General features: G+C 35.7%; 1 protein-coding gene across 1 annotated transcript; it reads right to left on the reverse strand.

The window, feature by feature from the left end:
• Nucleotides 1-495: 495 nt before the first annotated feature.
• LOC133292633 (dolichyl-diphosphooligosaccharide--protein glycosyltransferase subunit 1B) lies at nucleotides 496-10,293 on the reverse strand. The gene is made up of 9 exons (XM_061491067.1): nucleotides 10,119-10,293; nucleotides 9,590-9,634; nucleotides 7,823-8,454; nucleotides 5,226-5,373; nucleotides 4,363-4,542; nucleotides 4,162-4,230; nucleotides 1,803-1,892; nucleotides 898-1,046; nucleotides 496-804 (listed from the first exon to the last, which is right to left on the reverse strand). Exons 1-8 carry the CDS (start codon nucleotides 10,236-10,238, stop codon nucleotides 921-923), a joined length of 1,410 nt encoding a protein of 469 aa, XP_061347051.1. The 5' UTR covers nucleotides 10,239-10,293; the 3' UTR covers nucleotides 496-804; nucleotides 898-920.
• Between the last annotated feature and the right edge of the window lie 3,878 nt (nucleotides 10,294-14,171).

The raw sequence follows: 14,171 nt of genomic DNA on the forward strand, positions 1-14,171 counted from the left end.
TCAACAAAAAAATGTGATTATTAATAGGGTGATAGTTTTCACACACAATTATACAAGTGGGGTCTCCTGACAGGGAGAAAGAGAGAAAAATCAAATTGAAACCCACCTTCGGTTTGTGAGACGATTTGTTTCCCTTATTAGTAAAAGATAAATGTTATAAAGTAGGAGTGTTTGTACCTATTCTGGGCCCATTTATTTTCATAGTTTGCTGCTTCTTATAATGCTTGGTTTCATATGTGTCGGTTAATCATTTGTGTTAAGTCCCAATTTTATACTTAAAAACTTATGGAAAGATGATTATATAACTTCTATATTTAATTTGCCGTCATTATTAACAAGATGCTTACTGAGTCTATGTACAGTGACAGTAATATTGTCCCTCTAAGACAGTTCACCAAAAGGTTTTTCATTTCTGTTCGCATAATTTTTTTCTTTAATTAAACGAATAATTTAACTCAAGATACAAACATAATTAACTATTGAATTTCAGTTCGTATTTTGGTTATTAAGTGTCAAATATTTTCGATACCTTAAAGGAAGATCTTATATGTTTCTTAACATTACTCGCCTTTAGGATGATGGCCCTAGCCCCTAACTAACAGATCCTATATTTCTCAAATGGAAGTGATGGTTGAATGCTAGATTGGATGAACGGCATAAGATCAAATTGCCAGGGGAAAATCGTTCAAACAAATAAATCTATAATAGCAATTAGTCCTCTTAAATCCACGCAATATTGCCAAAATGCTATATGATCTTCTCAAAAAAGGAACCCCGGAAACTTTGGATCTGCTCAGTCACTGCCTGTTAAGCAAGCCAGAATACTTAAAATTAGAGTACTTCCAAGAGAGAATGTTTTAATCATAAATTTTTTTGAAAGGGGAATTTAACACATACCTCTCCAAAAGCTAGCTAGATGTTCACCACTTGCGTATGGAAAGATCAATGTGTAGATATGCCACAGAAGCCACAAAAAGCAAGAAAAATACAGATGCCAGCATCAATGGCTCAGCAAGCATGAATATAGGGTTAAAACTGTAGTATACCTACCCAAAAAAATAATAAAAAACATGGTTAGACCATAGCCTAGAGCAGAAGATTATTTACATAGAATGAAAACAAAAGAAAAACAGAGACCTTGACCAGACATGAAGACAAATTCATATTGTAATTTTCTGTGTAGTTTTGAACCAAGCTTTGACTAGTTATGCCAAAATTTATCTTAGAAAATAAGTCAATAATTTCGTAACATAAAGTGAAATATGTTATGGCTTCCATTATTGTAGGTGTGGATAGCAAAGTCTTGACTAGGTATTTTGCTTTTCGTTTTTCGTTTTCAGCTTCTAAGAAGGTAAATAAATAAGTGAAGTTCTAATTTCTATCCCAACCTTGTTCCGGAGGCAAGAACTAAAAATACATTGTTCGAACTTGATCCAAAATGTATCATTATGCAGCAACAATTTGACAATCTTCTTTGTCCATCATACGAAGAGGGAGGAGATCCTAAAGGTCTCATTTGTATACAGCTGGACATTGTTTAAAGGTCTCACTCATTAACTGTCATTGTTAAGAATTAATTCCTCCAAACATTGGATAAAGGAAATCCTAAACACCCCAGAACTTATGTCTTTTTTCATGAACATGAAGTCAATAATTTCCATTGCATCATCACATTTAAATAGACGTAGCATTAATCCCTGATTTTGGGTGCACCAAACAAATTTCTCGCTCGTAGAACTCATGAAACACCCACATTCCAAACCATTCTTAGAAAGTTTTCTTTGAATTAAGTTTGGTAATACCTGGAAAGGAGTGTAATGCTCAGGAACTACATTTCTCTTTTCTAGAACCACTACAGTCCTGCCGACAACATCAAGATATGAATGCTTGATCTGCAAAAGTTCAAATGTAAAACCGTTTTAGCTGCAGGGAATCAAATGCATTATTATGATGTAAGTACAAGTGAAATTCTTCAGCATATGTAGCAAACTACACCCGAAAAGAAAAATAAAACATCTTGAAGAAACCAAAGTTAGGTTGTATATACAATTACATACTATTTTCCCCCCCTAATCAAAGATTACAAAGTTAACTATTTCTTTAATATATAGATGCCTCCTCACCCATTTTTTTTCTTTTATTGATAACATAATGTTTCTCTGTTAGTCTGTTATTCTGATTGTGTAAGGAAATTTCTATTGAAATTATAGGGTTACGTAGAGAAGGAGAGAAGGAACTTTGAATAATTTAGATTAAACATGATATGTGTTATAACATGAAGCACTAACATAAATTAGTACAAGCTCAACCCAATAAGACTGCTAACATAAGAGGACTCCTAATATTTTAACACTCCCTCAAGCTTTAGCATGCTACAAATAAACATACTTAAAGAAAGCATGCAACCAGATAAGATTGTGTTACGATCCTACTCCAAGGTTGACTTGGAGTCCCACATTGGTTATATTGGTGACTAATGTCGGGTTTATATGGAATTTGAGCTCTCTTACCTCTCGAGCTAGCTTTTGAGGTGAAATTTCCCAAGGTTTGTATCAATTGGTATCAGAGTCTTCCACTATGTCTCCCAATTGCAATCGAGCGGCGCGGGTGGTGACACTGACATTGCAATGTTTGCCCAAGGCTAGTAAAAGACTAGCGCAAAGCCAGCCCGCGTAGGCACGGGGGCTGCGTGTGTGGTAAAATGTTACGATCCTACTCCAAGGTATAGGACTTGGAGTCCCACATTGGTTATATGAGTGACTAATGTGGGGTTTATATGGACTTTGGGCTCTCCTACTTCTTGAGCTAGCTTTTGGGGCGAGGTTCTCTCAAGTTTTGTATCAGATTGCATTACTATTAAGGACACTCAAAGCCAAGTCCCACTTCAACATGTAGTAGGAGATTTTCACAATATCATACAAATACAATACATTGGTCCAAGGAAGGCCAAATCAACATATATGAGTGACTAATGTGGGGTTTATATGGACTTTGGACTCTCCTACTTCTTGAGCTAGCTTTTGGGGCGAGGTTCTCTCAAGGTTTGTATCAGATTGCATTACTATTAAGAACACTCAAAGCCAAGTCCCACTTCAACATGTAGTAGGAGATTTTCACAATATCATACAAATACAATACATTGGTCCAAGGAAGGCCAAATCAACATATAATTGTTCATATAGGCTATTTGACTAGGCACTCAAACCCTACAAACACTGCAAAGGCCAGAACCCGTATACTCGTACATTACATCCTCAAATCTCATGGTATTACAATCTCCTAAGTGACATAAAATGCTACCTAGGATCCATTTGGATCGAGCTGTAATACCTCTTGAGTTATCAAGATTCAGGACCCATTGTTACCTCTATCAGGCTGGCTACAGTGGTATGTCATACTCATCATTAAGATGAACGCAACAATATAGTAATGAATTACTATAAGGACTAATCACGCTGTCTAGCAATAGTACTTTGATGCAGACTCAATGTAAGACGAAATTGCATAAACTCATACAAAATTGCCTCTATATTCAGAACATAATCTCTTGGGTGTCTGGGAATAATTGGCCAACTTGACCCCATGTACTTTCCCTAACAAATGCTTCATCTACCAATAACTATTAACCATAAAACACCTAAGGCCAACTTCAAAAAAATAAAAAAATAAAAAAATAAAAAATAAAAATAAAACTGACAGTGAATTCTTCATAAGGCAAAAAAGGTTCTCATATCATTAATACTTTACAATTAAAATTGTTTCCATGGTATCTCTTTTAGGGTGTCTCCTTCAGGAATTTAAAATGTGATTGAAATGCTCTATTCTAATTCTGTGAACCGTATTCCTCATTTCTCTCTCACTATTATGAGGAAACAAAGAAAGAATATTGAATTCACTGAAAAAAAGAAAAATTGATCACTTTGAAAATGGTTTTATATAAATACAGAGAAGTTGAGCTTAAAATAAACATTGATCCCAGAAATAAAACAGAGATGAATGCAGCTGACACAGTTATTAAGTCATAACTGCACACGTGGCTCCATAAATTTAATCAACCCCTCTAAAGCTTATTTTTCCTTTTAAACACATATAAAGCTGTGTCTAAGTTTTGCAGTTGAAACTAAGCCAGTGTTATGTAGCATTATCCTAAGAGAAAATTACCTCCAGATGTTGCTCTACTTGAAAAGGAATCACAGCTTTGGGATCTTTGGAGCCCTCTGGCAGCACAACCTGAAATTCAATGGTTCAAGAAGAAGAATAAATTCAACCTCCATTATTGCATACAGATGCGGTTGAAGCAAAGGGACACAAATATTAGTTATTAATAACAATAACAATGCAAAATCACAAGTTCAGACCCACTTTTACAATCAACTTGTCAACCACTGTCTCAGCAAGAGGGCAACCAAAAGTAAAATTGAGGTATCTTCTGCCATCTGGAGACTCAAAAAGGAAGTCTTGCAATGGTACCCCATAACCAATGACAAAGGTTGCTTTCCAGCCTCCAAACAGAGGATACCGAGGTTCAATTTCAAGTTCTGACTGCAATCAATAAACATATAAAGAAGAATGAAATCAGAAAACATGATATTATAAAATATAGATTATGTAAAATGAAGGAATCTTTTTGTTCTATTGTCCTTGGCGATCTCTACATGTCCACAAAACTGGTATAGCCTTTTCTCTCAAAACACTACATTAACATAAAAATATGACATGTAGAAACTATAAAAAATCATCATGTTGTCAATGCCGTTTTTATCAACTCATTATGGGTCAATGCTGCACAATAAAACAACCATAGACCAAACAATGAAAATGATACTGTTCATGTTGACAAGAATAACATTAATATTTAGTGAGAAAAGCACCATGCCTCCCTTATGAAGAACAGAGAGAAAATGAGTAGAGATTGTTATTGATAGCTGAATTTTACGGAAAAGGAGAGAAATCTCCTCCAAGAGTTTCTCCTTACAACTGAGCCACTGCTACTATTTAAGCTAGTCCCCTGCCTTTACCACTATAACCTCCTTAATAATTCTATAACTTCCTAACTTCCTGCTGTTATATGGCTCTCAAAAAAAAGAGTGAGAAAAAGAAAAGAAATGGTGCACATGATATTAAAGAAAGAAGAAGATATAAGTGAACTTGAATGACTACTCTATATCAAGAGGGAGCTGTGAGAAAAGGAATGTGTTATTTTAAGACCTGATGATATATCTTACCTTCAGAAAATCTGTACGTAAATGTGAAGAGGAAATATTCCCTATTTCATCCCGGTAATATACTGAGTGAACCCTAGGGGGTAGTTTCGCTAGAAGATGTTTAAATGAAGAAACACCAGTACCACCTGGTCTAGTTTGATATTCAACCCTGTCAACAGAAAACACCAGTCATACATAATACACAAAACTTTATATCAAAGGAGAAAATATCAGGATAAATTCAGAAGAATTTAAACATTCCACATAACCAAAAAATACAATAAGTTTACGTTTCATTAAGACGAGTATGAGCCTTGAGTAAGTGGTAAAGCTACTCCTTTGTGACTAAACGGTTACAGGTTTGAATCCGAAAAACATCCTCTTTGCAAATATGCAAAAGTAAGGCTGCAAACAAAGATTGCACTCTCACCCCACCTTTGCTAGTCGAGATATAATGGGGAGTTGTTTTATGTTTCATTTACTTTAATTCAGCTGATCAATTGGTAAAGCATAATTAAAATTGAGGCCATTTTGAAATGTTGAGAATCCTGATACAAGAGTAATAACTACAATATTATTCTGTATAATCTACAGAATAAAGAGCAATTAACATAGGGTGCCGATTGAGTGTGTGGGCAATCGGTGTGCTCTTGCCTGGAAGTGATGAAAACCTCATAATGATGCTGTCAAGAGTGTTAGTGTTAATAGTGTAGAAGTCCCACATTGAGTGTGTCTCTTTGTATTCTTCAATTGGTTTGCTATATAATAGCACCAATGTTGTGTAGTTTAATACAACAAGGATTACTATAATTTCCTCTTGTATCTATGATATTTAACATGGTATCTAGAGCCTAATAAGAGGAATCTTAATCCGTTTAACTTAGTTCTATTTTCCATAATTTCAATATGGTTATAGAGAGATATCACCCTCCTTGAGGGATTCCCGTTGCTATTTCTTTTTCGGGTTTTTCTTAGTATGCTCTGTGACTGTAGCTTAGACTGATCTGTCACATCAGAAAAGAATGATCCTTGGGAAGTTGTTGGGTTGACCACCGTTGTCGTTGACCGACCACCGTTGACCGCGTCGTCCACCGTTGACAGCCGTCTCCGGCGACTTTTCCGGTGACTTCTGATGACTTTCTGGCGACTTTTTCGGCGATCCGCCACCGTCTCCGACGACTTTTTCGATGACCCACCGCCGTCTCCGGCGACTTTTTCGATTCCGCGAAGCTTTGTTTTTCTTTAATCTTCTTTCTTCCCAAGATGGAGTATTTATACTATTCATCATCCATCTTGAGGGGGAGCACTGTCCATGTTGCTGATGGTCATTCCAGCACAATTGTCTTTGCCGATGATAATTCTGGCACTGTTTAGAAGTTCCTCTTGAGGGGGAGCACTGTCCATGTTGCTGATGGTCATTCCAGCACAATTGTCTTTGCCGATGATAATTCCGGCACTGTTTAGAAGTTCCTCTTGAGGGGGAGCACTGTCCATGTTGCTGATGGTCATTCCAGCACAATTGTCTTTGCCGATGATAATTCCAGCACTGTTTAGAAGTTCCTCTTGAGGGGGAGCACCGTCCATGTTGCTGATGGTCATTCCAGCACAATTGTCTTTGTCGATGATCATTTCGGCATCTTCCATGTTGATGTTCATTTCGACGCCATTTTTAGCACATTGTTGATTTTTGGTTTCTCATTTAGGAGATTTATTTTGATGTTATGTTACTTGGTCTTTCTTGTAATAAGCTTGTAGCATAGTCAAGGGTAAACCCCGGCTGCTCACCAACTGTTAAATGAAATGTCTGAGAGGGATCTTGATGCTGATGTCCTGGTCAGCTCAGTTGTCTTTGCCGATGATAATTCCGGCACCATCCATGCTCTGATGTCCATTCCAGCACTGTCTCTTTATCAGCTCTTCAGACTGATGGTCATTCCAGTTGATTTGTTGTACTTAGTCATTTCATTTCGTTGATGTAGCATTGTTGTTTTTGGTTCCTAATGGGAGTATTATTTATGTATCAAGCTTGTAGCATATGATCTATATGCTACAGCTTGAGGGGGAGTGTCAAGAGTGTTAGTGTTAATAGTGTAGAAGTCCCACATTGAGTGTGTCTCTTTGTATTCTTCAATTGGTTTGCTATATAATAGCACCAATGTTGTGTAGTTTAATACAACAAGGATTACTATCATTTCCTCTTGTATCTATGATATTTAACAGATGCTTTTCTGCTGTTAACTACTTTAAAAAGAATGACTCATCCATGTTGCCACCAAATTTTGCAATAAAAACAAGTAGGGAAAAGGCATATTTCAATTGTTCCAAATTTTCAAATCATGTAGAATTATGAAAAACTAGATAGCTTTTCAAGGGAATAGAAGAGAGCACTTGGATGAATTACAATTGTATATGAATAACATCCATGCAACAAATTAATAAAAATACTAAAATGGGTTATGCCAAAAATCTAAAATAACTACTTCAAGATGTTGAAGAGAGCACATTGATATGTAGGTAATTTTTCTATTTCTTTTAATACAATTACATATATTGTTCCACAAAGAACAAATTTAGGATCTGGAGCATGGAGAAGAATGAGCAAGAGACAGCAAATATACCTTGAAAAAACACCTTTGTGTCGAGCGCCAGCATGAACCAGCCTATATCGCTCTGTGACCTGTAGGCTTCCCCAGTGAGATATCTCAATTTCACGTTCTAGCTCCTCAACAACAGCAAATGGATTGTTATTTTCAAAATGAACAAGTACAGGAGAATATGAGTAGGGGGGATGATTGTCATATGGCCCATATTTCAGCTCTGTACCAGCACGTTTAGTGGGCTCTACCACTGTGAATGATTCTACCCGAGTGCTTGGTGTCTTAATGAAAGTTGTCTGTTGCTTGACGTGATAGGGAGACAACAATATTGCACTATCACGGAAATAGACCAACTGCGACTCTGATTGACTTATTTCAACTGGGAAAGGTTCCAGAAAATGTGTCAATATGTAAAGCACCTCTAGTGTTATGGTTTCCCCTTTACTTAGTGGAGTTAACAAAGTTATAGAGAAGAATTTAGTTCCATTTGGTCCATCAGGTAGCTCAGCAGATTTAACATCAAGAGGAATGTAAGTTTTCTTCTTCCTCTTCCCAGAAGTTGCAGCAGCTTTGACTATTGCTAGATGTTCAACTTCAGTAGGTGAAAAAGCAAGATGTACTTCTGAAGCTGGAGATGTCCCCGAGTTTTCAACCTGAAAGGAAAGCCCTATGAAATACAAGATCTACAAATTTGTGATAGATGCATTAATAGTTTAATTCATTGCAAAGAAAAAAAAAATTAAGTGAAAAAATTGGCCTAAACAAACACTGATTTGTTGGTCCAATAATCCAAAACAAGTTACAAACTTCAATAGAGGAGCACATGTGGAAAAGTCACAGGTAAAGCCAAGGGGGAACATGGAGTCAAAGTCAACATGGTCAACCCAAGTTTGTGAATTTTTCATGTACCCATTCATAATTTCATATATTACATAAAGTGAATTAAATTTCCACATAGCTTCTTTAATTGATGGTCCTTCTCCTTGCATGTTATATATGTTTAGTCTAACCTCCTCACACTAAATTTCTGGTTCAGCCCCTAGGAATGAACATTTCATTCCTGGTATATTCTGTAGGAAGGGTATTCCTTAATTCAGTGGGAAAGAAGACATGGAATGATTATTCTACTGCAACTCTTCCACCAAAAGAGGTGCGAATGGCCATCCCTTTCAGGTTGGAATGAATTGCTGGTTGTTTTATTTCCTTAGCTAACTTCATTAGTTATAATTATGATTCCATTCTATGTTGGTTCCATGCACCAATTAGCAAATATTAAAATGTAATGGAATGAAATAAAACATAATTCATTTCTGAATAAGCCAAACACTGGAACAGGAATGGTCAATTCATTCCTAGCCATTTTGATTCTGCAAAAATCAGTCATGTGGACCAAATGTGGCCTAAGTGTTTGCAAAAGGTACCTCTGATCAAACTGGGTAAAACTAAGCAAAATCTTTGAATATTACTATCATGCACAATTATAAAGATGTGCAAATGCCATGACATTGTTTTGCATAGACACAAGTTTGGGTCAAACCACTTTTCACAGAAACTGAACTAAAATTCATATGGACAAAAATGAAACATGATTTTTATATGCAGGTAACTTAACCAAATATAACTGAGTATACCCACTAAATCTAGACATAAAAAGATAAATTGACTGTACTTAAATTAAATCTTTACTGAAAGGTGAATACAGAACACAATTTACAGATAAGCAAAGCAGCAAGAATGAAATAAACATGATCGACTTATTATCCAAAGGGTAAGAGAAGGAAGGGTTACCTTCAATGTCAAGTACACCTTAATAATGTGAGAAGTCAAGTCAATCTGCAAGGATCATTTGCATATTAGTCGTACGATGTATATATCAGAGTGTTTGATTTGAATGATATCCGAAATATGGTTAAACATTTGCAATATTTCCTCAAAAAAAGAAAGAAAGAAAAAGACACAGGTATGTTATGAAAATACTACAGCACTCATCCCAACTAAATTCACCAAAAATTCATATTCCACTGTAATTGAGAGGAAAATACACACAGACACACACAGACACACAGAGAAAGAGGGAGCATACAATATTCCATCATATTTATGCTATACCCATCTGGCAAGCTCAGTGGCTAACATCCCAAAACAATTCCTTCCATTTTTTGCACAGATCTTCAGCGAAAACATGTTCCTTACTTATTAAGCGATTATCAATGTCAATTTTCCATAAAAAATGAGTAGACTCGCAAACAAATCATCAAATTTCATGAGTAAAAAAGAGAGAGATTGTGCGAATGAAAGAGGACTTAAGAAAGGTTACCCTGCGTTCGGCATTGACGATCTGAAGGTCTTGGGAAGAAGATGAATTAGCAAGGAAGAGATGAAGGAAGAGGAAGAGGAGAAGGAGAAGGGGTAGCCGAACTCTGAGTAGAGTTTCCATTGGTGGTGGTGTTGCAGTTGACGAGTGCTGGGTCTTCACTCTCAAATATGACCCTCACAAGTCACAAGTCACAATTGGGTCTTCAATTACGTTTTATTTTTTTTGGGGGTCAGTTCAGCACAGTTTATGTATATTCGGGCAAATTAATTCAATATAATAAACAAGCATTCGTTTACATTTTTTTTTTTTTTTTTTTTTTTTTGTAAATTACACTAAATATAATCAGTCGTACACTGATTAAAGTATGATTGGTCGTACTTAGTGTAGTTTGTAAGAGTTTGTAAACAAAAAAAAAAGTTTGTAAATATAAGATGCCCCTAATAAATAAGGATTTTATTTTTCTTATGTCACATAAGATAAATCTCCTCTCCTAGTCTCACAATAAATGGTGGGACCCACCTTATTTTTTAAAAAGAAAAGAGAATAAAACATAGCACGGAAATCGAAGTGAGAGTAGGAAATAAAATTTCTCTTATGTGACATAAAAAAATAAAATCCAAAATCAATTAATGGGTTTAGTGTTTGTCATTTTAAATGATATAATTTTATGTCATTTTTAATGAAACTACGTCGTTTTGGTGTGTTTTGTCATTTTTTCTAATTTATAAAATTAGAAATAAAAAGAAAATAGAGGAGAGAGAATGTTAAAACACACCAAAACGACGTAATTTCATTAAAAATGACATAACTTTGTGTCATTTAAAATGACAATCATTTTTCCTTTAATTTATACATCAAAATAAGTCGAATTTATATAAGATCACGTAAGATTGATAAACTAAATTAATTGTTATTTAATATATATATATATATATATATATATATGGTTTAATGTTTTGAACAAATATTTTCCATTTTAAAGGACAGTCGTTGTACCTAAGATTATTATTTTGTTTATTTAAATTAAAACAAATTCCTACTTTCTCCCACTATAGTTTCTATTATGTAACTGTTTCTCTCATCATAAAATAGAATAATTTTGACTAAAATGACATAATTTTATTTTCTTTAAAAGGACAAACACTAATCCCTTAATGTTTCTCTGGTCATACAAGATAAAGTTATTTCCTGTAACTTCAAAATGATATCGTTTTGGGGTTAAAGATTAAAAAAAAGATATTTTAGTAAAATTCACATTACAAAGATGAATGTAAAATTTCTAAAATACCCATTATTTCCTAAACCCCAAAACAAGGTCATTTTTGGATTGCAAGAGATAATTTTATAAGTAATACTCATTTTGGTCCTGGCAATATCCACGAATCCCTTATTGGTCCCTAGCAATAAAAAGGGATATAATGGTCCCTTAAATTACAAAAAACAGGCCACGTTAGTCCTTCTGTTAAATCTCATCCCTTATTGTGATGGAACTTCTTCTAGTGGCATGAAAAAAGCTAGTTGTGGTGGTATATTAAGAGATCATAATGGATCTTTTTTGGGAAGCTTCTATTGTAATTTAGGTTCCTGCAATCCTCTTGATGCAGAATTATGGAGATTACTGAAAGGTTTGGAACTGCTTTGGGGTACAGGATTAAAAAGAATAGAGCTAGAATGTGATTCTAGCCGAGCCATCCAGATGTTAAAGGAACAGCATGAAGATCCTAGGGACTCTCAAGTCACTAGCAGATTGAGATTATGGTTAAAATCAGATTGGACTATTCACCTTGTTCATACCAAGAGAGAAAACAACAAATGTGCTCATTGGTTAGCTAAAGCTGGGCAGACTAATAATCTCCATTTCAAGATTTTTAAAGATCCTCCTCCTCAGTTGATGGAACTTATAGTTGCTGATGCTAGAAATATGTCTAGCTTGTTAGTTTCTGATTTGTAATTTCTTTTTGTTTCTGGGGCTTAGCCCCTCTTTATTTACAAAAAAAAAAAAAAAACTCATCCAACAGCCCAACTAACGGTGCACACTTGGCATGTTAGTTTGCTGACGCGAATTTGAGTGGTCCACTATGGATTTCCAACGCCCTTATTGGTCCCTGACAAAAACCTCGGGGCTTTTTTGGTCCCTAACTAAAGAAAAACAGGGACATGAAATCAAAGGATTTCTATGCAATCTATTGTCATTGTCTTCATAAAATTCTCGAGCTTATCTATGTATCCATGCCGACTGTAGAGTTCAATCATGCAGTCATAATGCCCCGGCCGAGGCAGGACACGATATTCATTGCTCATTAACTTAAAGCATTCCGCGCCAAACTCAACAAGGCCTTCTTCAACACAAGCAAGCATAATGCCCTGAAAGGTCACATGGTCTGGTTTGATGCCTTCTGCTAGCATTATCCCAAAAAGTTCAAGTCCTTCTTTACCTCTATGATTGTGACAACATCCCAAAATTATGGTATTCCAAATAATCACATCCCTAGTAACTGCCCCCTTCAAAACCTCAATAGCATACTCAAGACAATGGCATTTAGAGTACATGTAAACCAAAGCAGTTCTGATTATAGTATCTATCGATAGATATAGCCATGAACTTGTTTCCCAATTTCATGGTCTGAAAGGCCTGCCGACACATTTCAAAGGCCTAACCTTAGCCAAAAACATCCGCAAGAACATGAAAACTGATTCCTTTGCATCACCAACATCAAGATACCGCCTCACAATTACATTCCAAGTGACAACATTTGGACGTGGATCACATTTCCACAAAAACCAAACTTTGTCACAAGCCCATGAACCTGCCTGGAGAGAAGAAGCTGAGAAGCAGCAGCACAAGAGGCAAATTGGCGCAGAAACCGGACCTATGGTGAGCACTCTTCTTGTACCACCTTAATTATGCCAAAACATATGAGGCAAGCTATCAAAACCCCAAGGGCCACACCAACAGAGACACAAATGATAACTAAATCAGCTTGACGAACCATTCCTTTATCTCTCTTCATATTCAAACAATGTAATCATCTTGCACAAAACTAGCACTAGAGAGGTTCACTGTCACAAAGTTGACACAATTTTAAGTTAATTCAATACTTCATCTAACTAGAACTGTCATAAAATAAATTGCTAATTTCGTGATAGAGATACAAGGAGGAAAAGGTGTACTACAACCACAACCAACTTGAAAGATGAATCTCAGCAAAAATGAAAAAACATCTAACTCTTTCTTAAAATCTCTGCACTAAAAGTGTGACATAAGCAAAGAACAAGACATGGACACCTTATTAAGGACAAAGCAATTCTTCAGATTTGATTATTCATGAATTTAAGGAAAAGCATGATAACTGCATAGTATGCATATTTATATATTACTACTTTCCCTGACAGATACATCACACGCCAAAAGAAACACAAATCTTATCCTCTTCATGATTCACATAAAAGTTATAGAAGCAGGGTTTAGGAAACAATTTACAATTCACAAGTGACAAACCCTTTAAGAGCAACCGAAACCTTGTGATAATTTTGTTTTGATTAAATAATTTAAGTTTATTTGATGAACTTAAATTCTACACGAATTTATTTAATATAAATAGATTTAAATTAAAATAAATCAAATAAAATTTTAAGTATCGTTTCACTTCCAAATTTCCAATGAATGCAGAAGTTCCACGTGAGGGCTACCTGACTGTTACATTGCTCGTTGTCACACTCTTCTTCTGACCATCGCCACTGCAAAAGCAGAGAGTGGGAGCAGCACAATACAACGCTAAGCTTCCCCATTTATGCGAAAAAATTCACTTTCTGTTCAAATCCAAACCCTAACCTGGCCAATTTCGTGACCCACATTTCAATTTTCCTCCGAAGCACCATCTTCATCGTCATTGACCACACATTCTGTGAAATGGACGCTAGTGATAGGGCTTCCGATTTGTCCAACAGAGACTATGGTATGGAGACTCCGTCAAAAGCTTTGGTCATTCACAACAGGGTACCTCAACAATGTGGGAGAGAAGAAGCAAATTGTGAAAGTGAAGGAAGGTCTTA

Source organism: Gastrolobium bilobum, unplaced genomic scaffold (genome assembly GCF_033153095.1).
Source record: "Gastrolobium bilobum isolate Gb01-03AN ecotype WA unplaced genomic scaffold, APGP_CSIRO_Gbil_v1 utg2408, whole genome shotgun sequence".
Classification (NCBI taxonomy): domain Eukaryota; kingdom Viridiplantae; phylum Streptophyta; class Magnoliopsida; order Fabales; family Fabaceae; genus Gastrolobium; species Gastrolobium bilobum.

Coding starts and splice junctions, on each gene's coding strand:
- LOC133292633 (XM_061491067.1), bottom strand. CDS start 10,238: ATGGAAACTCTACTCAGAGTTCGGCTACCCCTTCTCCTTCTCCTCTTC. Junction 9,635..10,118: donor TCGTCAATGCCGAACGCAGG/GTAACCTTTCTT, acceptor TGATCCTTGCAG/ATTGACTTGACTTCTCACAT. Junction 1,893..4,161: donor AAGTAGAGCAACATCTGGAG/GTAATTTTCTCT, acceptor GAACTTTTGCAG/ATCAAGCATTCATATCTTGA.